This window comes from Berghia stephanieae, chromosome 5 (assembly GCF_034508935.2).
Source record: "Berghia stephanieae isolate SIO BIC M18660-M18661 chromosome 5, UCSD_Bste_1.3, whole genome shotgun sequence".
Classification (NCBI taxonomy): Eukaryota; Metazoa; Mollusca; class Gastropoda; order Nudibranchia; family Aeolidiidae; genus Berghia; species Berghia stephanieae.
In genome coordinates, this window is record NC_088364.1 from 43,710,697 (window position 1) to 43,737,147 (window position 26,451).

Sequence of the window (26,451 nt, forward strand, 5' to 3'; positions counted from 1 at the left end):
AAGATTCTACTCCAGCCTGTCATAGCTACTGTAATAGTATTCGCACGATTCTTACACTTTACTTATCGGAATTCTGGACCAATCGCTGCACGAGCTTGCGAATGCGAGTTGGGAACAAACTTAGAATTCCAAAACGAAGAGTGTAAGAAAACTTTTATTCTACCCCTGAATGAAATCCGATTTCGTCATCGTTGAATAAAAGAATTATTAAAAAACGCTTAATTAATGTCTATTTCTATTTAAAGAATCTAATAATATTTATTGAAATGTAATGATTGATTAATTGACGTCACAGATCAAAATGGTAAAAATAGTATAATTATGGGTTACCATTTATGGGAAGGGATAGAATACTCATAAAGATATTTGAGCTGTGCTGGGGTCTGTCAAATAATGATCTGTCATAAGGTTGATCACTGAACAAGACAAAATGTTCCAATATTGTGTTGTCATATACTAGGCTGTACTAAATTTTATCAATAAAACAGACTATCTCTCTCTCTCTCTCTCTCTCTCTCTCTCTCTCTCTCTCTCTCTCTCTCTCTCTGTATGTGTATATGTGTGTATGTGTGTATGTGTGTCTCTATGTGTACATGCATTTGTGTTTGTTTTTCGTTGTAGTCTTCATATATATTATGGGGTTGGTGCCTTGTGACATTGTTTTTGTTTTTGTTTTTTGTTTTTTTTCGTTCCAGGCTTGTTACACCAAACAAAATGGATTTGGAGGCATCATGTTCTGGGCTCTTGACCTTGACGATTTCAAAGGTCAGACTTGCGGTCAAGGACGTTACCCTCTAATTACGACGGCTGTCAATGAAATGAACAACCCGTCCTATACAAACTGCGCCAGGTAGATAGGGTTAATAATATACAATCAACGAGTATATATAATATATTATAATATCATTGATACAATTGAACAGTTGTTCATTAGATACAATTGAAAATTTTGTATAGGGGATTACGATGGGTTCATGATGTTGATTGCATTTCATAACACTCCATTTACTTCCTTGGCACACCGTGATGTGGAACAACTTTTTGATTGGTTAAGTACAGTCACCTATTAAGCTCAATTTTTACACCAATACTGTCGCTATTTAATGTAAAAAGCCCTCAAACACATTACACTGGGGCTAGTATGCTGTATCCTTGTCATCCAGCACACTTGAAATCGTTTGACTTTGTTACTCTATGTATTGTCTATTCCTGAGTATTACAAACTAAAAATATCAAGCATTTATATAGAGCAATATCCAATAGCGTGATTTACAAGGGAACTACTAGTCAGGACTGAATGGCGAAGACTTGTGGCTCATGTTGGGCGCCCCATGGGGCGGCCTAAGTAAGTAGTAAGTAAGTACTACTAATCAATAGCAACACATAACATCTAGGAGAGACATGACGCCTGTTAGACCAAGTTACAATTGATCTCAGACAGAAACAACGCTGTTTCCGGCCAGGTATTCATTTTATACCCGAGTATGGTGAGAGAATGTGAGTAAAGAGTAGAAGTAAGGGCTCAACGATGCTCCGCTCAGAGCGGGACTTGAACCTTTGACCTCCAGGACATACGATTAGAACACATAGTCGTTCTATGACAAAAGGAAACAATATTTTTTTAAAAAGCAAGAAAAAAAAAACAAAGAAAACAAAATAAAAACAAAAACAAATAAATAAAGAAACAAACAAACAAACCCCCCAAAAAAGAAAAATACTTTTGGTTCATACAAACTTTTCATTGAAAAATCAGTCAATAGAAATCGAAATCGCCTGAGATGTAAATAATACTTTATAAATGTTCAACAGAATTTGCTTTTTAATCTAGTTTCTTGTTTTATTTTTTAAATTTTATTTTATATTCCAGGCAGTCTCCTTCTATCCCGAACACAAATCCCAACCTCAATCCAGGTAAGGATGAATCCATGCATAGACCTATTATTATTATTATTATTATTATTATTATTATTATTATTATTATTATTATTATTATTATTATTATTATTATTATTATTATAATTGTATTATTATTATTATTATTATTATTATTATTATTATTATTATTATTATTATTATTATTATTATTTTTATTATTATCATTATAATAATAATAATAATAATAATAATAAATAATAATAATAATAATAATAATAATTATTATTATTATTATTATTATTATTATTATTATTTATGATTAAAATTGAATAATACATTTATTTATTTATTTATCTATCTATTTATCTATTTATTTATTTATTTATTTATTCATTAATTCATTTATCTTTTATTATTATTATTATTATTATTATTATTATTATTATTATTATTATTATTATTATTATCATCATCATCATCATCATCATCATCATCATCATCATCATCATTATTATTATTATTATTATTATTATTATTATTATTATTATTATTATTATTATTATTATTATTATTTTATTTAGATTTAAGTTATTTATTCATTTATATAATATTTATGAATTTATTTATCATTATCTTCACCATTTATTGCTTCCTCTTAAATTCTTTTTATTCTGATCACAGGTTCTGGATTTCCTGCTACCCCACGGCCAACGTTTCGTCCATTCGGTAAACATTCAGAATATTCCAGTCTAAAGTATAGTAATGTTAGGTATAGATAGAATGAAGCTGACGTCACTCAGCGTTTTGTTATTGTTTTAGCCAGCCCTTTTAAAGGGTAGTTTTTTACTAAATTGTATTAATCAGACTATAAACGTTTAAAGTTACATTTAGTTCTGTGAGTTTGTACGGAATATCCGGCTGGCATTGTTGTTATGAGTTTTTTTTAGCTAAACGCAATGCATCAATAAATAAGAAAATCAAATGACTTTACAAAATTAAGCATTTGGATAACAAACTTTGAGTATTATTTCACCTTATGAGTATATCTCGTAATTTTTACTCTTCTTTTAACGATCTATTCCTGGAATAACCTTTTCGTTTGTTGAAAAATGTTGAACACTTTACAAATTGTGTGACCCTTTTCCTTAAAATAACGGGATGAACTAGGTGCTGGACGATGAATATTGATGCTGTGCGGATGGCCAAAAAAGCTCACAACATTTCACCAACCAGAAAAACGTTCAAACACACAAAACTGATTTTTTTTAAGCTTAAACTTTTATAGACTGATTGATATAATTTAGTGAGAACTACTCATAAAAATGACTGGCTAAAACAATAACAAAGAACTGAGTCACGTCAATTTTGTTCTATCTATAGATATAGCTACAAATATATGAAACTTTAGGTTAATTTTTATCCTTTATTATAGAGAATAAACACAATTACATACATTGCAAAAGGCCCAAATTTCGTATTTGATAACATTATAATTTTAACTTCAATGTTATTGGTCTTATTCGTCCCAACATAATAGCGTTTTGAGATGGTGGTTAACATGAAAAACAAACTTTCACTTTTAAGCAAGCACACTCATACGCATTGTCAGCAATATTCAGTCATGAAGTTAATCTGTCAACACTTAGACCACTGCCAATATTATGTGTAACTTATAACTTTGTGTTTATAAAATTTTGTTACAATTTTGGCAGACAAAAACATAAGAAACATTAGTAGTATCAGTATAAACACCATTTATAAGCTTTAATCGGAAATAATATGTCCACAGAATGGAAACTGCTTAAATCTGGTACAGTGGCATCCCACTAATGAGACGTTGATTACTTGCTTGTATAGCTAGCTGTAGCTGCTCTGTCCAGTAGTTATTAATTTTGTTTTTTTTTTTTAGTAAAAGCCACATTCGATTAACCCGCCCAGTCGTGCCCCTGGTCAGTGTGTTGAATGCCATAATATTGAGTGACTCTTTATTGTTATTTGAAGAAGAAAAAAACCCGTCTTTTTCTATGTCACACAAATCAACATTGCTACTATTATTAGGTACGTTACGGGTTAATGGAAAGTTACAAATTCCAAGAATAATTTAAAAAAACAACAAGGAGTCACTCAATTTTAAACATTCAACACGCTAATCATGAGCACAGCTGGGCGATTTAGCCAAACTTTACTTTACTTTACTATTTTAAACAGTATTTAATCGAAGTAGAAATTTGCTAATTTTTAAATACAATGAAGAAATCGAGGTTCAATCATAATATATCTGACTGATTGTTACCAAACCATGACTTGACTGTCGGTGATTGCTTAATGGGTGTATATGGATGTGTGGGTGGACGGGTGGCTGTGTGAGGGGTGGATGGGCATGTAGGTGGATATATGCGTAAATAACTGCTTCTATTAAAAGTAAGAAAAACTTGGATATGTGTAATAACATCTGTCTTTTTTCCGACTATCGCATTTTCTAGCAAAATATACTTATTATACCTTTCCTATTTTTGGAACAACCTGATTTTAGTATAATAATATTACAATGGGCATATCGTCCATCGTGGCTTGTACTCTTGAGCACGTTGTCTCCACGTATCACGGTCCTCTTCGGTGCGCAAGAAATCTGAGTTGCTTTTAAAATCACTTTTGGCCATTCTTAGGTTATTTAGATATGTCATTCGTTGTCTTCCTCTAGCTCTCTTATCTTTCCTTCAAGCATCCCAGATGTACACATTTTTTCTATTCCTTCTCTTCTACACATGTCCCAGAAACCAAAACTGCCTCTTTCTGATTTTATCGATCAACATTCTTTCCTTTCTCACTTTCGTCAACACTTCCTCTTAAGCGTCCACGTTTCCACTACTTTCATTCAGGTCTTCAACTTTAGGTTGTCGTTTAACACAACTGGTCGCATTTTTGTTGTTATTCTTTGTGTGTGAGCGCGCGCGCGCGCGCGCGTGTGTGTGCGTGTGTGTGTGTGTGTTTGTATATATATATATATATATATATATGTATATGTATATATACATATTTAAATTTAGGTATTCCTATTATTCTTGGCAAAATAAATAAAAAGAAAAACAAAATCAAAACAAATCTTAAAAATTAAACCAATCCGTTAGATTTCAAAACATATTCTTCATCCGTTCGCATCCGGTTTTACTGAAAATTGATTTTGACTTGTAATGATATTTTTGCAACAAACGTAATTCTTTAGGCCACAGTTTTCAATTTGATCCTCCGTTGGCGTAAAAAAAAAATAAAAAGATAAATTTTGATGAGAATTAAAATGGATGGAGCCATTGGCATTTGGCACTTATGTCTAGATTTCTAAACGTAGGAGTTCAACAATGTTATCTTGTACACGTTATGTTCACATCTCGATCATCTCTAAGAGGAAAAATGGTATAGAAATTTGCTTTAAAATGATAACCACGAATTTTTGTAATTATCAGCTTGGTCATGGTCTCAAGTGAGTAAAGAGCTACTCGACTATGCATAAAGATATATGTAGAATGAGGCCCCAGAATTTACTAGTTACTATAAATGAAAAACAATTAACGATTTGTTTACAATGAAATAAAATAATGATGAAATTTAATTAAAAGAGATAAACAGTGATCGTGGTAGTTACAAATAGAGATATGAATACTTTACGTAACTTATGATAATATATCAGGTTCATAAGTTTACGTTTCCAGGCAGTTGATGGGCTTGGATGATCTATTCCTCTGATAACAGGATTGGACTCGTAAAATTCCACTTCCAGGCAATTGGTAAGGGGTTATAGTGTAGTACAGCGGGCTTGGGTTTGATCCTTGAAGATTATACAATCAAAGTTAAAAGCTCCGGCGTCTTAATGGTGTAGATATAATATCTACAAAGTCCCAAAAGATAAAAATCTTACAATATATATATAGGAATAGAGTGACTGGCCGTCCGGCATAGATTGTGGAGAGAAAGTGAGTGTCGAATGTTAGACCTATCAGCTTTTATAATAAGTGGCTACGTGACAGAATGTAGAACGAAAAGTATTCACTAATTAGAAATTAATTCGAGGGAAGGCTATAAAAGGAAAGACGATCTAATATTAGAAGGTAAAGTTTATCTAAGCCTACCGAAATATAACTGGAGTGAGATGAATTCAGTTCCTAATAAAATAAAATTTAATAAGATAATTGTGAACAATCTTTACTGTGACACCCCCACCCACGTTTAAAATATACTCTTTAACCATTATGGGAAAGATAGATTTTACAAACGGAAGTAAATTTGCTATCATGATACTCTAGCATTAATCCATTGTTATGATTTGTGCTACAATTAAATTATTTATTAACTAGACATGGAAATGTTTATATTAACGTAGGTATATGAATGGGTGACAATAACAATGAAAGATTGTGATTACAAATCATTGTGATAAACAATATGATGGCAATGTGATTACAAATCATTGTGATAAACAATAATGATGGCAATGAAGCATGATTAAAGTCGATGATATGAAGGTAATTTACTAAATGAAATGAATGAAAATGTAAATGAAATATTGACATTTCAATTATTAATCATAAATGAGTGAAAATTCATAACAATAATAGATAAAGAGAAGATTTCCCAAATCATGAATGGGTATGGTATATATATCCAAACAATACTCAATGTTACATTAAGTTGGGTCATCATGTTTACAAATAAAATTATCGAAATTGTGCGTTCTGATTTGGCATAGTTTGCGAGGTAACTAACAGTATGCATGGGAGGTTAAGTTATACCCTTCTCACGTGTTTATACTAATCGAGAAAGTAGGTCGGCGTGAATATTTTCACAGCCTGGTATGTGAGAGATACTGAAAGTGTAATTTTGCAAAAATAGACTCCACCTTAGTACTCTACTATTATTCATTTTGTTATTTCTTATGTACGTGAGTGGTTTATGGTCCGTTTCGACCACAAACTCTTTTAGCAGTAGATATCTGCTGAATGTCTTTAAAGCAAAGACGATGGCCAGTCCTTCACGCTCTATTACAGAGTATCGTGATTCTCTGTCCAATAATTTTCTGCTTGCATATAAGCAAGGCATTAGAGTTCCCTCATGTTCCTGTAATAGTACACCTGCGATGCCCTTATCAGACGCGTCAGTTCTTACAACAAATTCTTTTGACATGTCGGGTAATTTAAGAATTGGTTCTGAACAGAGTAATGCCTTTAATTGGTTAAAGCTATTCTGACACGCTTCTGTCCAAACAATTTTGTTCGGTGACCCATTCTTTGTCAGATTTGTTAGCGGTGTCGCGATGTGCGCGAAGTTGTAAATGTATTTCCTGTAAAAATTTAGGAGCTCAAGTACTTTGCGTACTTCTTTTTTTGTCTTAGGTGGTTGCAATTGTGCGATTTTTGTTTGTTTTTCTGTCTCGGGTGTCTGTGTCCCATGACCAACGGTATGATTAATCCTGCATTTGAAGCTTCGATATTAGTAAACATAGGTTGCGACACTGTGTCTCTATCAAAATATTTTTTTAGCATATTTGCATGGAATGTCTTTGTTGTGTTGTTGATTTTAATCTCGTAATTAACATTAGATTTTACTGCTGTTATTTTGAATGGTCCTTTCCATGTAGCTAAAAGTTTACTCGAGTCATCGGGTAAGAGTATTAGTACTTTGTCACCAATCTCAAATTTTCTTGATTTGCTTTTGCGATCAGAGTATTCCTTGTATTTCTCTGCTTTTTTAGTGACGGATTCCTGTGCTAGCTTACACGTGTCCTCTATTCTGTCTTTCAGGTTTCTTACATATTCGTAAGCAAACATAATTTCGTTATTGTCCTCCTCATTCCCTTTACAAATGTCGGCTACTATATTGATCGGGCCGCGAGGTGATCGTCCATACATCAACTCAAATGGGGAGTAGCCTGTAGATTCTTGGGGTATTTCTCTATATGCAAATAGGATTGCTGGTAAGTATCTGTCCCAATCATCTGGTTTTTCTGCTGACACTTTTCTTAACATATTCTTTAGAGTGCCATTAAATCTTTCACAAAGACCATTTGCTTGGGGGTGGTAGGGAGTTGTGAATGAGTGTTGGATTCCCATGAGTTTCATGGTTTCATGCATCATATGTGATGTAAATTGGGGTCCATTGTCCGACAGTATCTCATTTGGTATGCCTATTCTAGTAAAAATTGTCATCAATGCTTCAGCTATGTGATCCGATGTAGTTGATTTCAATGCTATCGCTTCTGGCCACCTGGTTGCGTAATCGACTAGTGTTAGTATGTGTGTATGGTTTCTATCTGATTTTGTTAAAGGGCCTATAATGTCAATTGCAACTTTTTGAAAAACTTTTTCAATAACTGGGGTTGTCTCTAATGGCAATCTCGGTATTCTGCCTTTTGCGACTCTTCTTTGGCATGTGTCACAAGATTTCACATATTCTCGGACGTCTTTAGTAATTCCAGGCCATGTGAAATTCTCGGATATTCTCTTCAATGTGGAAGAGCTCCCAAGATGTCCAGAAGTTATTGAATCGTGCGCTATTCCAAGGATTTTGTTTCTGTAAATACTCGGCGTGACCAGTTGTTTAGCTATTTTGTTTCTTTTCCTATGTAACCTGAACAGAATATCTTTTTCAATGATGTATTCAACTTTTGATTTCGTCCCTTTGTTTGCGATATTGAAATATGAAGTTAAAGTCGGGTCCTTTTTCTGTTCTTCAATGAACGTGTTCCTGTCAAATTGTTGTGGTTCAAGAGAAATAGTCATTGGCTTCTCTGTTGTCTTAGTCATCTTTCTTGTTTCTGCTAGACAAGCTGTTTCTTGGGTTAATGACCATTCTTTTACATCTGTTGGGTTGTCTTTAAGACCTTTTATATTGCCAACAATAACATCAGCGACGGGGTTGGGAAGTATACAGCATTCCACTATTCCTGTATAGTATGGGGTTTCTATGTACACATTAGCTGTTTCAAAGGTTTCGACTGTGCCACTGAATGTGATGCATTGTACCGTTTTTCCAGTTTTGTCTTCGTCATTGATCAAAGATGCTTTTATTCCTACTGTACTGCATCCTGTGTCTCTCAATATTTTGCAATCAGTTCCATTAGCTTTGCCTTCACAAAAAAATAGCGATCCTGATTTGTGAGTTTGTGTTAAAAGTGACATACCTTTCACGCAATACACATTTATATTTTCTCCTGGCATTACTCGTGTCTGATTGTTTACACCTGTTTGGAGTGATGCATTTGCAGTTTCTTTTGGATATCCCACGATTTTGTAACATTTGTCTGCTGTGTGGCCTTTCATTCCACAATATTGACATTTAATTATAGGTTTGTTGGTTTTCTTATACTCAGTATTATTGTCAGTGCTATTTCTTGTTTTGTTTTGATAGGATCGGCTATGGTCTCTATTGAACTGTTTGTTCCATGGTTTGTTACTATGATCCTCCTGTTTCACTTGCGTGTTCCGAGTGATTGATCGGCTCGTTCTATTTGAGTACTGAACTTTAGGTGTACCTGGACTCTGAGCAGCAGCAGCGTAGTATGGTTCCTTCAATGTTCTGCTAAGGGGTGTCAATGGATGTGCGCTGTTAAAGTTTTCTGCGTAGATTTTTAATTTGTCCAAGTTTTCTGGCTTTCTCTCTTTAAAGAATGCGACTAAATCTGGGTTGCAAGCTTGATAGATTCGATTCTTCAGCGTGAGATAGTAAAGGCCTGCAAAGTCGTCTTGTTTTACGTTTGCCAACTCAAGCCACCGATTTAGAAATTGAGTAATTCGGTTCACGAATGTATTAAAGTCTTCTCCACTTTCCGGTTTTGCAGTGTGAAACCTTTCCTGGTAACCATCTTCCGTTAATCTAAATCTTTTTAGTAGAGCGTCTTTAATTTTACCATAGTCATCTGCATCTTCAGTTGTTAAGGTATAGAAAACTTTTAGCGGTTCTCCAGATAAGCAGTTAATCAAGGCTGTGGCCCATTTGCTTTCTGGCCAACGATAACCTTTAGCCTGAACTTCGAATCGGTGTAAGAAGGATTCTAAACAGTCTGATCGTTCATCGTATGTTGGCATGCGTGGAAGTTTCACGAAAAATTCATCACTATTATTATGTTTTTTTTCATGACCGGTTTTTGTTTTTTTCAATTTCCAGCATCATTTGGGTCCTTTTGGTTTCTTCTTCTGCTAATGCTATTTGTCTTTTTAGTTCCCTTTCTTGGACTCTTTCTTCTCGTTCTTCTCTACGTATTCTTTCTTCGTGTTCTTTTTCTTCTCTACGAATTCTTTCTTCATTTTCTTCTCTACGAATTCTTTCTTCATTTTCTTCTCTACGAATTCTTTCTTCATTTTCTTCTCTACGAATTCTTTCTTCATTTTCTTCTCTACGAATTCTTTCTTCTTTTTCTTCTTTTATTTTCTCTTCGCACCATGAAAATATTCTTTCCTGGGGTATTTCTAAGTCCTTTGCGAGACTTAAGTATCTTTTATATGCTTCCATTTTTGCAATAAATTAGTTACGATGTTTTATATATATTATATTGACAGGATACTGTTACTGACTGTTTTATTTATTTACGCTTACTGGAATGAACTGTTCTATTTTTAGAAATCTCTCTCTCTTATTTCAACTTATTATGTATGTTGAATTTGATGCCTTTTATCGTTATATATCTTATAAAGCAATGTGTCAATACAATGCGGAGTTATTATGACTTGTGTCAATAACAATGTGTCAATCGCGTGTACTCTAAACTATGTTACTACGAAAAATGTATCACCAATGTGTGTGACTCGTCGTTAGTTTGTGTACAATTATTCGCAATGACGCTAATATACTAGAGTGTGATAACAATAATAGGATGCCAAAATAATCCCAAGTTATCTATCACTAAATATAACACGACGGCTAGTAGACTCCTTTTATTATTATTTAGTTTTTAAAGACTCACTTTTCAGAACATAATATATAAGTGGTTTTCGGTAACAGTAGTATGCCAAAAATGCATTTAAAACAAATCACTATGCAAAACAAATCACGATGTCTATAGTTACTATGTGATGCCCAACTCATGTAAAAGAGAATAATGAAGGATATATTTACCAACTCAGTTCGTGGCTGGGACCTCTCTCTTGTTCAATGGTTGTTCAACAATTGTAATTAGGCATTGAAGAGTGTTTAACAGTGATGTCTGAAATACAAAACAATAAAATATCGTAAGATTTACAATAGTTACATAATGTGTTCACAACACTGAGTGATTGGATGATAGGTGAATGAATCGTTATGGAATGTAAACATATTGAAAACAATTCATGAATGAGGCAAACAACAAAATGAAATGTGTGATATAATAACAAAGTGGACAAGGAATGAATGAATGAATGAAAAACTGAGTGAATAGATGAATGAATGAATGGATAATGTATGAATGAAAGAATGAAGGGAGGAATAAATGTATGAATGATTGGATAAATGAGTGAATAAACGGATGAATGGATGAATGGATGAATGAATGAATGAATGAATAAATAAATGAATGAACAATGAATGAATGAATAATTAATAAATGAATGAAGGAATGAATCAATAAAATGCTATTCAATTTGAATGAAAGAATGAATGGATAAATTGCTATTCCATTTAAATGAAGAAATGAAAAAGAAAAAAAATTAATCCTGTAAATAGGGAGTTCAATTAAAATATGATCAAGTGGGGCAATTAAGAGTTTTACAATTTAAACTTTAAAGTTAGATGAAATAGATATAAGTAACTAAATAAATTCAATTCTTTATATGTGTCCCCTCCAAAATGTCATGGTCTCAAGTGAGTAAAGAGCTACTCGACTATGCATAAAGATATATGTAGAATGAGGCCCCAGAATTTACTAGTTACTATAAATGAAAAACAATTAACGATTTGTTTACAATGAAATAAAATAATGATGAAATTTAATTAAAAGAGATAAACAGTGATCGTGGTAGTTACAAATAGAGATATGAATACTTTACGTAACTTATGATAATATATCAGGTTCATAAGTTTACGTTTCCAGGCAGTTGATGGGCTTGGATGATCTATTCCTCTGATAACAGGATTGGACTCGTAAAATTCCACTTCCAGGCAATTGGTAAGGGGTTATAGTGTAGTACAGCGGGCTTGGGTTTGATCCTTGAAGATTATACAATCAAAGTTAAAAGCTCCGGCGTCTTAATGGTGTAGATATAATATCTACAAAGTCCCAAAAGATAAAAATCTTACAATATATATATAGGAATAGAGTGACTGGCCGTCCGGCATAGATTGTGGAGAGAAAGTGAGTGTCGAATGTTAGACCTATCAGCTTTTATAATAAGTGGCTACGTGACAGAATGTAGAACGAAAAGTATTCACTAATTAGAAATTAATTCGAGGGAAGGCTATAAAAGGAAAGACGATCTAATATTAGAAGGTAAAGTTTATCTAAGCCTACCGAAATATAACTGGAGTGAGATGAATTCAGTTCCTAATAAAATAAAATTTAATAAGATAATTGTGAACAATCTTTACTGTGACAAGCTTGAAACAGCTTTAGGAACTTAGTTACATTGTAGCAAAACGTAGTTGCTTTATTCGTTGTTCATAAACTTGACGTTTGTTGATTCATAGCAATCAACTTGACTTTTAGTAATGAAAGATGTCTTTTTTTTATGAACAGCAGAATCAGTAAATACATAACCAAAGAATACATAATAAATTCTGATTGCAATGCTAATAAAAAATAAAGAAACAAAATAAAAAATAAATATACAAATTATAAATAAATCAACAATATTTTTGTGCAGTGCAAGTGCCTTGGTCAAATAACGCGACCTAAATTGAGAGTTGAAGTAAGCGATTAGACATTATACAATTTTAATGAAAATGTATTTTGCACAGTATAAATATATATATATATATATATATATATATATATATATATATATATATATATATATATATGCGGCTATATTATGGTCTAGTGATATGATAATCGTTTTCGGATCGGAAGGTCCTGGGTTCAAGCCTCGCTCGGCGCATAGTTGAGTACTTGGAAAAGCTCTTTACTCACATTCTCTCACCGTACTTGGATGTAAAATGAGTACCTGGTCGTCAATAGCGTTGTCTCTGTGGAAAAAAGTGTACTATCACATAATAGGCGTCAAGTCTCGTTCTACATGTTACATGTTGCTGTTGGTCAGGGACCCCTTGTAAAGCGCTTTGAGCACGTTTAGTGGATATTGCGCTATATAGAAGCTCAAGTTAAAAGCTCAAGCTCAAGTTTTATATCGGAGATAGACGTGATATTCGAAAGTGCCTCTAATGCAGGCATTCCTTCGTGTCTAATACTCTCTTTTCTTTTGTTATTTTTTGTCGTTTTTTTTTTCAACGTTTTTTGTTTTAAAGAAAAAATATTGATTCCATTCATTTACTTTTTTTTAAATATATATATATATATATATATATATATATATATATATATATATATATATATATATATATATATATATATATATATATATATATAATTCGGAACTAACAATACATAGCTCTGCTCTATCCTCTTCTTACTTTAACACTCATTTTTGAAATCACATTATTGCAGTTCCTCAGCAACCTCAAGGTGGAGCGCCAACAGGTTATGTCCCCATTAATCCCCCAGTCGGTGGACAAGGTCAAGGTCAGCCTATTCCCGCCAATCCTCCAACAAATGGTCCCGTCACCACACCACGCGCCTCCCCGTCCAGCCTGTCATCACGACCAGCAGCAGGCCCCTCCAGACTCAGCGACCGTCGTCCGCCCCTGGATTCAACGGCAACTTTGCCTTCACATTACCCACCTACGGACAGATGACCCCTCAGAAACCCTCTGTAACCTTCTTGCCAGGAGTACCATCCACAACAAGGCCTCCTGTAACAAATCCACCCGCACCCAGTAAGAATGCATCCAATAAGGAACAAAAAACTGGTTTCAATCTCATTGGAAGTGTAAAACCACTCTTCCGGAGGACCGGATACATACCTAGTGTTATTGATTCCTCTGGTTTTAGAGTTATGACATCTTATTTTGTAGTCTATGTTGGTCGTCGATAAAGATCAACCACCCACACTCTTATACTTGCCTAATCTTGATAATCTGCCTATATAGCCTGCTACTAAAATAGTTATGCCACCTTATGATTCAATATGCAATCTATTCATCACTAGTCCCTCGAAGAACTGGTTACATACACACTTTCAATGAGTTTGGAACCGGAAGAATAGAAGGTGTGACGTTACGACTTCTCTTTCTCACCTTTAAAATTAGCCTTGTTTACATTAATGATTTTTGCCCTTTAAACTATTTTATAAAAAACTGTTAAAATAGGCAACAGTGCACTTTATCGAGTCACGAAGACACGATAGATCATGATGATGATTTATATTGCCTAGCATATATTTCTATTCTATTCTGACATAAATCTCACCATTTAAGATCCCACGGATTTTGTAACCTGGGCCAATTCTTATTTTCTGTTGGCTAAGTGTATATAGAAAAAAAAATAAAAAATTATGCCTTTTGCGCCACGATATAATAAGATATCGTCGCCTAGCCATTCCACGAAGGAATATAGATAACTCATCAAACAAGATGTCTGATGTCAACAGGAATCACCCATGTTGTCCAAGTGAGCAAATTGGGGGTTAATAATCTTGCTCAAAGAAAAAAACGAAAGTGACTGAAGCGGGGCTCGAACCCGGGTCATCCGGGTCACAGTGCAATGCCTTAACATATCAGCCACTTCGCCGTGTATAGTAAAAGACGATGCAATTCGGTTTTTAACCCATTGACTGCTATACTCTAGATTTAAACATTTGGCCAGATAGAAAACTCTTTCAAATACCGATTTTCCAGTGTACGGGAGTTAACTAGTTATATAAGCAAACCAAATAAATGATGTCAGAGACTAAGACCCCATCCTTTGGCCTCAGTTTTTTATCACCCGAACAGGTAGGTTTACATATTCGAACATTCTTAGGAGATTTAGAGTATCGCGAAAAATACTACGAGTAAGACTGATAGAGACAAAAATTAATTTGTCTTGTTGATACAAATTGCTCCTGGCTAAGAAAAACCGTAAAAAAATGATGCAGATAATCGAAATAATAGTTTGTGTGTGAGTGAATGTGTATGTTTGTGTGGGTGTGTGTGTGTTTGTGTGTGTGTTAAAGTACAATTAATAAATAAACAAATAAATATATAAAAATATTTTTTTAAAACAAACAAAAAAACAAAACAAAAATAAAGAAAAATAAAACAGAAAAAAAGAAGAAGAAAAGAAAACCCTACTCCAATGGGAATTGAGTGAGTCGTACTATAAGTCAACAGATGAGCTTCTCTTCCTAAAGAAACAAGAATTATTCTGCTAATATTCTCATTGATACTAAAATAACCATGGGCAATCACTTTATAACAGTTTTCCCACCATGTCATTATGATGATTTTCAATGGATTCTTTCATTCTTACTCATCCCAGCGTCAGGCGCTACAGTCACCAAAACTCCGTACTTTGACTGTTCCAACAAAATCAGTGACTTCTACGCCGATCCTTTGTCATGTGATAACTTCTACATCTGTGCCAATCACGTGAGTTTCATCATCATCATCATCATCATCATCATCATCATCATCATCATCATCATCACCTCATCATCATCATCATCATCATCATCATCATCATCATCATCATTATCATCATCATTATCTCCTCCTCCTCTCCGTACTCCTCATACTCATAATCATCATCATAGTCGTCTTTGTCGTCTACATCATCACCACCATTATCATCACAATCTTATTCAACATCATTATCACCATCAGTATCACAACCATCGTGCCATGTTTGGTGGTAACTCCATCATCATATCTTGTCGCGCCAGTGAGTCAGCCAGTCCCGGGCAGTCTGGTTGCATTCCCTCAGGTCAGCATTGGTGCAGTGAGGTCCCAGCGAGCATTCGGACAGGATGTGGTCCATGGTCTGTCTGGGGTGACCGCATGGGCATTCAGTGCCCGGTGAGATTTTCCATTTAAAGAGGTTGGTGGCGGTGTTTCACACCTTTGCTCTAGCTCTGTTCAACGCCACCCATTCTTTTCTCTGGAGGTCTGTGCCTGCTGGGAGCTTTTCTGTTGGGGGCTGGAGGGCATCGTTTGCTGTCTTGTCCCATTCTACCCATTTGTCCAGGCGGAAGAATGCTGAGTGGTCTGGGTGAAGGCTCTCTACTGTGAGGAAGCTTTTTCTTGATTTGAGCCTGCTTTTGGGGCAATTGTGGTCATGAAGGGGGTGTCTCTGGTCCATTTCCTGTTTGTATTTTTGTATTTGGGCATGTGTTTCCCTCCGGATGTGTGGTGGGGCTATTCCTGCTGCACGGTAGACCAGTGGTAATGGTGTTGCTCTCAGCTGGCCCGTTATGATCCGGCAGGCGTTGTTGAGCTCGGGGTCTAGCTTGGAGGCATGGCATGATCGGGCCCATACAGCTGAGCAGTACTCCGCAGTTGAGTAGCTGAGGGCCAATGCTGTGGTCCTTAGAGTTTTAGGGTCAGTTCCCCAGTTCATGTTTGCCAGCTTTCCAAGGAGGGCATTACGCGTGGACACTTTTGCCTTGGTCTTTCTCACGTGTTCTCTGAAGGACAGAGTTCGATCAAGCGTCACTCCGAGGTACACTGGGTGGTAGTTGTACTCTAATGTCTGGCCATTCCACTTGATGTTAAGTTTTTTGTGGGCTTGGTGGTTGTTGAGGTGAAATGCACACACTTGTGTTTTCCCTGGGTTGGCGTTCAGCGAGTTTTTAGTGTAGTACTTTGTAAGGGTGTCTAGGGCATTTGTCAGTCTGCTCTCGATTGGTTGGAAGGACACATCCTGTGTTGCGAGGCATAGGTCATCAGCATATATGAATCGGCGGATATTTGGGAACTCAGGCTGATCATTTGTATATATGTTGAAAAGTGTTGGAGCCAGCACTGATCCTTGGGAAGACCATTCTTCTGGGTGCGCCACCTGCTCTTCCGGCCATCCATTTCAACAAAGAAGCGCCTGTTTTCGAGAAGTGACTGGATAATATTTACAATTTTCTTATTCTTTATCATTTTAGCCACTTTGAGGAGTAGGATCTTGTGATTCACTGTGTCATAGGCTGCAGTGAGGTCGACGAAGACTGTGCCTGTGACCTGTTTTGTCTCAAACCCATCTTCTATGAATTGTGTAAGGTTAAGAAGTTGACCACATGTTGACCGTCCTGGTCGGAATCCAGCCTGGTCTGGAGACAGTTGTTCGTCTAGACTGGGTGACATGCGGGACATAACCATTCGCTCAAATAGCTTGTATGCGATGCACAGGAGGGAGATCGGGCGATAGCTTTTCTTGGATTTTGGATCTTTCCCCGGTTTCAGTAGGGCGACTACTCTTGCTTTCCTCCATGCACTTGGCAGCCTGTTTGTCCTTGCGCATACATTGAAGAGGTCCAATAGCCAGGATAGGGTTCTCGGGCCATAGTGTTGAATCATCTCAGTTGTGATTCCATCCAGTCCAGATGCTTTTCCTGCCTTCAGATGGGACAAGGCCTCTAGTAGCTCCTCCAGGGTAAAAGAGTCAAGATGATCTTCACTATCCTTGAGGGCTTTGTCCATTTCACGTTTCAGGGCTTTTAGTTGGCCTCGTGCTTTCTTGGCTGGTTTCCCATTCAGTAGAAGCTGATGTGCTACTTGGTCAGGTGTTACTGCAGCCACTCTTGTCTGGGTATTTTTGTCATTATTCAGTTTTGAAATTGTAGTCCAGGCCTTTTTGCTGTTTAGGGTCATATTGGTGGAGGTTATTAATTCCTTCCATCTTTCTGATCTTTCATCGGCTATCATAGTTGTGAGTTCTTCACCCAGTTCTAGGGTTTCTTCACTGAAAGGATCCACCTTGTATGATTCAATGTATCTTTCATATAGTTTCTTGCTTTCATCTTGGAGACATGGAATATAACTTTTTCGGCATCCTCTGGGGATGTTTTTCTTTGCAACTTTCCATTTGAGTGTTCTAAAGTCGTCGTATCTCTGTGGGTCACTTTTTATATTGGTGATCTCATTGTCTAAATCTTTAGTAAAGTTTTCCCAATTTGCTTTTCTAAAATTGAATCGTGGTATCGCATTTGATTCGAGGGCTTTAACAGCTGGTTTGATGCTGATGGTAATAGGCCTGTGTTGAGATTTCGGTATAGGCTCACCTACAGTCCTTTCAAAGTTTGAGAAGTGTTGAGAGGATATGAATGCCAGGTCCGGATTGTAACCTTTCTTCCACCGGGCACTCATAAAGGTTTTCTTGTCTTTGGGGTTATGGAGGATTGTGAGGTCATTGCCGGCCGCCCACTCCTCAACAGCATCTCCGTCAAGGTTATTTTGCTCATATCCCCATATAGTGTTATGGCTGTTAAAATCTCCAATGATCAGGGTTGGTTTTCTATCGGATAGATTCATTTGGGGCCACTTGAATGGGGTTAATGGAGGTTTGTACACAGATATGATGGTAATCAGTGTTGTTTCTACTCTGAGAATCTCAATGTCATTTTCTGAGTGATCATCGCTTTTCAGTATGGTAGATTTTTCTCGAGTGTACATGGCACTTCCATATTTTGGGTGTTCGTGGTGTATTACTAGTTGCATGCCAGGTATGCAAGGTGGTTTTGAGTCTTTGTGGGTTTCCTGTAAGCAAATTATATCTGCTTTTAGCTCTGTCAGTATCTTACATTTGGTATGGGAGATTCCTTCTGTGTTGAAACTTACAACATTGAAGTTTTCCATTGTCTTGGCCGAGGGGCTATCCTTTTACCGCCCAATTTATTCTCTCTGGTCGCGTAGTGTAGCAATCAGTCTCCTTCAGAGAAGGATTACAGGAGCACGACGTGAACGTTTGCTACTTGCTCCCTAACTAAAGAATCAAAACTCCGATCTGTAGAAATAATCTTTGGTATTACTCTAACATTTAGCTTAACGATATCATAGGGCTATAAACCGAGAACCGAAAACCTGTAAATCATCTATCATAAACTTTCATTTTTAGTTATCCATTTTAAAATCTACATTTTCTTCAATATAATCAGCTTTTTGCTATTGGTTTTCCCCAACTTTGAGTACAACCGTACGATTTTTTTCTCTTCTGTTTAGCATATCATTCTGCCGTAATCTAAAAAAAAAAAAAACAAAAAAAAACAAACAAACAAACAAACAAAACAACAAAACAACCCAACACATTTTTAAAATGTTGCCAACAAACTCCTACAAGTATCGATCGATGAAAGTTACACCCATCTTCTCAAAAAAGCTTCAAACCTGAGACTTCAAGGAAGACCCAGATGGACTGTTTTTGACTTTTGACCATGAGGGTAATTATAATCGATCGATATTTGCGCAGGCCGTTTTCTGACCCAATTTTTAAAAGTGTTTTATTTTCTTCAGAGAATAGCAGTATTGTGTGCAGTTTAGTTTTACTTGATTTCATTTATGATGTCATTATTAGGTGACGTATAGAGTGCACTGTGCCCTTGGCCTGAAGTATAACATCAATACTAAATATTGTGACTGGTCATACAACGTGAACTGCCAGGGTAGAGTCTCCGGGTAAGTAAATGCTGCTATCATCATCATCTTCATCATCATCATCATCATCATCATCATCATCATCATCATCATCATCATCATCATCATCATCAACAACAACAACAACAACAACAACAGTAACAACATTTCTGTAGGAATTGCTTCACAATAATATTTTGGTGTTTGTGCTTGGTTCAATCAAATACATTGTGTGGATTACTATAATATTTACAGACAATATTTTTTTAAAATTGGCTTGGGTATAAGCGTCAAGCTGTGTTTATTTGTTTGTCATTGAGACAATAAACAAAAATTACGCCTATCGCCACAGCACCATTAGATACCGTCGCCTAGGCACTATATGACGGAATAATATAGATAATTCATCAAAAAAGATGTCTGATGTCAACATGAATCACCCATGGTGTCCCAAGTTAGAAAATTAGGGGTTATAAATCTTGCCCAAGAAAAGAAAATCGAGAGTGCTGAAGCTGGGGTCGAACCTTCCGGATCACAGTTCAATGCCTTAACCACTCGGCCACTTCGACCCCCTTGAGACAATGACCTCGAGTTTGTACCATATTCTAGATACCCTGCGGCTATGTGGTCTAGTGTTATGACACCAGCTTTCGGATCGGAATGTCCTGGGTTCGAGGCTCGCTCGGCGCATGGTTAAGTCCTTGGAAAAGGCTTTTTACTCACATTCTTTCACCCTACTCAGGTGTAAAATGAGGACCTGGCCGTTAACAGCGTTGTCTATTCGAAAAAAAATTGTAATATCGCATAACAGGCGTCATGTCTCGTTTTCTATGTTGTGTTGCTGTTGGCCAGGGACCCCTTGTAATGCGATTTGAGTACGTTTAGTGGATATTGTGCTATATAAAAAGGCTAAAACAAAAAAAAAAAACAAAAAAACAAAAACAAAAAAACAAACAAACAAACAAAAAAAACAGCTCAATTATTATTTTAAGATTATTTTTTGTTTGTTTTGACTTTATATATGTATTTCCAATCATAAAAAAAAAGAAAAGAAAGACCAAGAGTTGAGATGTGAGCTTAACTCATGAAGTCGAAGATCAAAAAAAATTCTCAATTAACCAGTTACCAGTCGTACTCTGGAGAAACATGTAGGTTATCAATTTGGCCAGAACATTCGTCCTTCAAATATCGATTGATTTAAATAACCCTCATCTCAGCAAAAACTCTCAAACCTGGGACCTCGCAAGGGTAATTTAAATCGATCGATATTTGAAGGACGAGTTTTCTGGCCATTTTAAAAAAATACGTGTCTTCCCAGAGTATGGCAGTTAACTGGTTAGAGGGAGGTTATTTTGTCTCCTAAAACTTAAAAATACTTTTTTTTTTTTAATTTAAGCTTTTATATTGAGCAATATCCACTAAACGTGCTCAACGCGCTTTACAAGGGGTCCCTGACCAACAGCAACACGTAACATGTAGAACGAGACATGACGCCTGTTAGGCTGATATTACAACGCTGTTAACGGCCAGGTGCTCATTTTACATTGAGTACGGTGAGAGAATGTGAGTAAAGAGCCTTTTCCAAGGACTCAGCTATGCGCCGAACGAGGCTCGAAACCAAGACCTTCCGATCCGAAAGCGAGTGGCATACAACAAGGCCACATAGCCGCAATTAAACTAACTTTTCTTCATCAAATTCAAACCCGACGTAATACCATATTCGTGCGATGAGTAACATTTTCTCCTTGTTGTATTCGTTCAGCCTAAATACGGGTTTTATCCCTGTAAACAACAACAACAACAACGGCAACAACAACAACGGCGGCAATAACAACAACAACAACAATATGCAACCAACACCTGCTCCCACTTTGGCTCCAAAGCCAACAACAGGTAGAGGTTATTCCATACGCATTTATTCATTTGGTTTACAGTGCGGGGATGGTATGGGGCGATTGAAGTCATGCTACTGCTGCTGCTAATACTGCTGCTTCTGCTACTGCCTCTGCTGCTGCTGCTGATGATGATGATGATGACGACGATGATGATGAATATGATGATGATGATGATGATGATGATGATGATGATGATGATGATGATGATGATGATGGCGATGTTGGTGATTATGATGATGATAACGATGATGATGATGGTGCTGATTATGATGATGATGAAGATGATGATGATGACGATGATGATGATGATGATAATAATCATGATAATAATGATGAGGATGTCGATGATTACTGTTATTTGTATTATATTTCATCATCATCATCATCATCATCATCATCATCATCATCATCATCATAATCATCATCATTCTTCTTCTTTTTTCTTTTATTTTATTATTATTATTATTATTATTATTATTATTATTATTATTATATTATTATTATTATTATTATTATTATTATCATTATTATTATTATATTATTATTATTATTATTATTATTATTATTATTATTATTATTATTATAACACTTTCTTCTATCCTTTTTGACGTCTCGAATATGACCGAGTACTACAAGCAGTTACAAATGTTGCATAGTGCGGATAGTAAAAAGGGACGCTTAACCCTCTCCTTACCAGCCATTTTCAGGATTTTCATCAAAACTTCACATTCAACTAAAACAAAAATAAATTTTTTTATCACTCAGACATAATAGCAGTAAAATTCTTGCGATACATAATTTCTTTAGCAAAACATGCTCTACAACACACTGTTCATTTTCTTTGAATTTTATGATGTACAAAAGAAATTTGAATAAGAAAAATGTTGGTTGTATCTTAACCAATGTGACGATTTTCCTATAGTTGGTAAGGAGAGGATTAATAGACAACTAGATTTGTATAAAATGGAATTATTTCTCATGTGAGAATGCCGGAACACTTTGAGCAAAGATTGCTGTATAGAAATGTTTATATTTATTTTATTTATTTTTTAATTTCTTTATTAATTCATGACCTATCATGTCAATATGGTTGTATGTCATATTGAACGAGATGACGAAAATTGAATCAAAAATTTTAAAAAATAATTGAGCTTTTATATAACGCAATATCCACTAAACGTGCTCAAAGCGCTTTACAAGGGGTCCCTGGCCAACAGCGACATTTAACATTTATGACGGACATGACGCCTGTTAGGCGATATTACATTTTTTTCGGACAGAGACAACGCTGTTGACGGCCAGGTACTCATTTTAGTATCGTGAGAGGATGTGAGTAAAGACTCTTCTCCAAGGACTCAGCTATGCGCCAAGCGAGGCTCGAACCCAGGACATTCCGATCCGAAAGCGAGTGTCATACCACAAGACTACATAGCTTAATCTTGAATTTTCAGTATCAGGTTCATCTCGACATAATACCTTTTTCAAAAAATTGGTCACATTTTAAAAACATTACACTTAATAGGACTCTAAAGCCAATCCCAATTCATTCGCTCTTTCTTTTTACAACTGCTTCCTCAGCCGTACCAGCACATACATACAAAGTTCCCGTTTCCGCCAATCCCTGTACAGGACAACAGACCGGTTTCTTCCCAGACCCCTCAGATTGTAACAAATTCTTCCAGTGTCAAAACGGGATGGCCTTAAATGGGCAATGTCCGAGCAGACTTGTCTTCAATCCGACCACATCGGCTTGCGATTTCTCATTAAACGTACCAGGATGCCCTTAGCTATTTTATTTTCGTTTACTTATCTTAAAAAATTTTCAAACATATTTTTCACTACAAAGTTTGTCTTTGAATTAGGAAATGAATAGGTTTTTTTGTCAGTTATTGATCGACTTTGTACTTTAATAAGATAAGAATATTAGAGCAAACCTGACAAAACATAATTATCAAATTGAAAAAAAAAATATTGCAAATAAACGTACCTATATTAGAAATTTTAGACCACAACAATGCTTTGCGAATTCAACATTTGAAGAAGTTATTAACTAACAAAATTTAAATTAATGAGTGATTTTCATTGAGAGAGATGAGTACCTTTAGAATATTCTTTCCTTTATGTTAAATATGACATTTTCCGTATACTATTTGAAACCTGCCCAGATGCAGGGTTATTAACTTTTGCCCTGTTATGAAACCTCAAACTTCGAGTTCATTTGTCTATTTGCATCATTCAGGTGCAGTGTAATTTTTTTTGTTTGTTTTCAAGGTTTCCATAAATAATCTACTTTAAAATACCCCATACTTTAAATATTTTTTATTCTTAACAATTTGATTTTTAAAATAACATTTCATTTGATATAAGTTTGATGTTTCGAACCACTTCTTAATTGTGTCTTCTTATGTGCATTTTTCTAGACATATCAAAACCACTGCATTTGATTCAGCATAAAATGAAATTTATACCTGTACTAGAGTTTAATGGCTAGTCGAAGGCACACTTCTTATTATACCTATTTTTTTATATGAATAGAGTGCTTACAAGTTTTAATGACGAGCAAAGTTCAGTAGTTTCTTCTTCGTTGGCATTTCAGATAATTGTATCAAATTTAAGAATTCACATTGAATTTCTAGATAGCTATAAAATATAAGTATTTTAAACTTTAAGAAGAAATTCTTTTTTACGAGAATATACCGTGACGTAATTAACAATATTTTTCATCGTGGCGAGATTCAAAATTGTAAATGGTGTTTGAAAATTGGAATAAACACTTGATTGATTAATGAAACAACTAAAAAATATTTTGCTGTTTTTAATATGTTTTTCAAATTGATACAGTTGGACCATTGCCTATGACAATTTATCATGTTTTTGACAATAATATTTGCAAGGCTTACTGATAGAATGCCTTCTACATTTGACTGGAAAAGTTTAAAAGTTTTAGTTCCCATATCGGTCAGATGGCACCACCAAGAATTCTTATAAACAAGATCTGTTTTTAAGCCTCGGGCTTTAGAAATTATGATGTTTGGGGTATTTTTGATCGATTAACGTAAAAAGCAAAACTTTTCTGACCAAAATATATAACGTGGCGACTATATGGGTAGTATTGCTCAAATATTCTTTTGGTATGTTGTCATCAAATTGTGCGATTTATTGGCGAAAGCCTAAGATTGAATAAACTTGTTATTTATGCAGTGCCGCCTGGGCCAAATGGCCTGGTAATTATTTGGGCAATATGGTTAATAGGCTCAGGATTATAACAATATAAGATATTTAGTATGGGAATATGGATAATGATGATAAGAACAATGCGCTTTTTTTCTCTACCGGGATTGGTCCCTCATACGCAGGAAATCTGAACGAAAATTCCCAAGCTTGAATCGTTAATGGGCAAAAAGGTGGCTTTAGAAATACGCGTATTAAAAATATCGATCGATTTAAATAGCAAAAACTCTCAAACCTGGATCTTCGCGAAATTAACTGGTCAGAGACGAGATATGAAAACACTGAAGCGTTTTTATTACAAGTGTACTGCCACTGCCCCAAGTCATATAATGTGTGATCCATCATTTCAAAACGGTTTCATCCTTAATCAACCACGCCACTAATTTACAATGACCTAAAACAACTGCGAGCATAATTTTTTTTGTGTACAGTTTAATAGAAATGTGTTAAGTCTTTGAAAATTACGCTGTATACAGAATACAAACCCCTCCAATTAACAATATCAAATCTTCAAGTACGACATAAAAAAAACCAACTTGAAAGCAATTCATGACATCGAGATTATTACTAAGGGAACGTTTTCCAGCAATCACAGACGAATGCACAGCAAGCTGTCTCCATGGAACGTCATGACATTTCAAAACTATATCAGTTTTCGTTCAAAATCTCTTATATCAACATATTGAAATCAAAACCTTGAAAAATGACAAACGAGTTTTGAAATGATAGTTTCTTATTTCTAATTTTATTTTTTTCTCTCTCGATCTATAGCTTAAGATATTTTTTATTACCCAACGCTTGTTGTTTTTCCAACACAGGTGTTCTTCATGATTTGTTTCATAATTAGTCATCAGTCGTTCAACTCATCACAGGATTCAATAAAAACATTCCAGTCAGTACACTCTAAACAACCACTTCCGTTTCATTTCTTGTTCTTGCGGAATCTTGGGAAGCTCAATGCCAATTTTCATACTGTTCTGACGAAATTTTCACGATCTTAGCTTAATTTCCGCGACTAAAAGGTTCACAGTCCAGTGAGGCAGAGGGGTGAGTAGGAATGGAGTCATGATTATCAGTCTCATAAGGCTCTATTAATCGATGTCCACACTGGTTTTTGTTTTTATCATTCCTACCTCTTGCCACCCACGCTACAATAAATGTTGTAATTTTCGCATAATCAGCTACGTTTAGAGCACGGATATAAAGAACAATCCTCAAGTATTGAATTTATATATATATATATATATATATATATATATATATAGAGAGAGAGAGAGAGAGAGAGAGAGAGAGAAGAGGAGAGAGAGAAGAGGAGAGAGATAGATAGAGAAAGAGGGGGGAGATAGATAGATAGATAGATAGATAGATAGATAGATAGATAGATAGATAGATAGATAGATAGATAGATAGATAGATAGATAGATAGATAGATAGATAGAGAGAGAAAGAAAGAGAGAGAGAGAGAGAGAGAGAGAGAGGGAGAGGGAGAGAGAGAGAGAGAGAGAGAGAGAGAGAGAGAGAGAGAGAGAGAGAGAGAGTCCAATCGTCTACAACGTTGAGTGGCAGCAGCTTCTAATGAATTGTACTACAATGTCATAACGATCCACTAATATCTCCAAAAACACCCAAACACTCGTAAACCGTTCTGAAACCACAGATAAGTCACAATGCAATGCTCAACCTGATGTTCTGCAGTGTCTGGACCTTAAGATAACGAGTGCAAGGGGGCGATGCCTCTTTATCTTAGCCCCCATACCTCTGGTGAGCTATGTTTCATACTCAACGGATGTAGATTATAAATATCGTAGCCTGTTGGCGCATGGACTAAGGCTGCCACAAA

At 35.5% G+C, this 26,451-nt stretch overlaps 1 protein-coding gene across 1 annotated transcript in view; it reads left to right on the forward strand.

Moving 5' to 3' along the window:
• The window catches only part of LOC144974145 (chitinase-3-like protein 1), a 45,305-nt gene extending 19,786 nt beyond the window's left edge, over positions 1-25,519 (forward strand). Inside the window, exons 9-16 of the mRNA XM_078917052.1 lie at positions 696-850; positions 1,868-1,911; positions 2,557-2,601; positions 13,499-13,827; positions 15,410-15,519; positions 19,427-19,527; positions 21,248-21,378; positions 22,959-25,519. Coding sequence (XP_078773178.1) covers positions 696-850; positions 1,868-1,911; positions 2,557-2,601; positions 13,499-13,746 — 492 coding nt within the window. The 3' untranslated portion in view covers positions 13,747-13,827; positions 15,410-15,519; positions 19,427-19,527; positions 21,248-21,378; positions 22,959-25,519. The remainder of the gene's footprint in view (positions 1-695; positions 851-1,867; positions 1,912-2,556; positions 2,602-13,498; positions 13,828-15,409; positions 15,520-19,426; positions 19,528-21,247; positions 21,379-22,958) is intronic.
• The last annotated feature ends 932 nt before the right edge of the window (positions 25,520-26,451 follow it).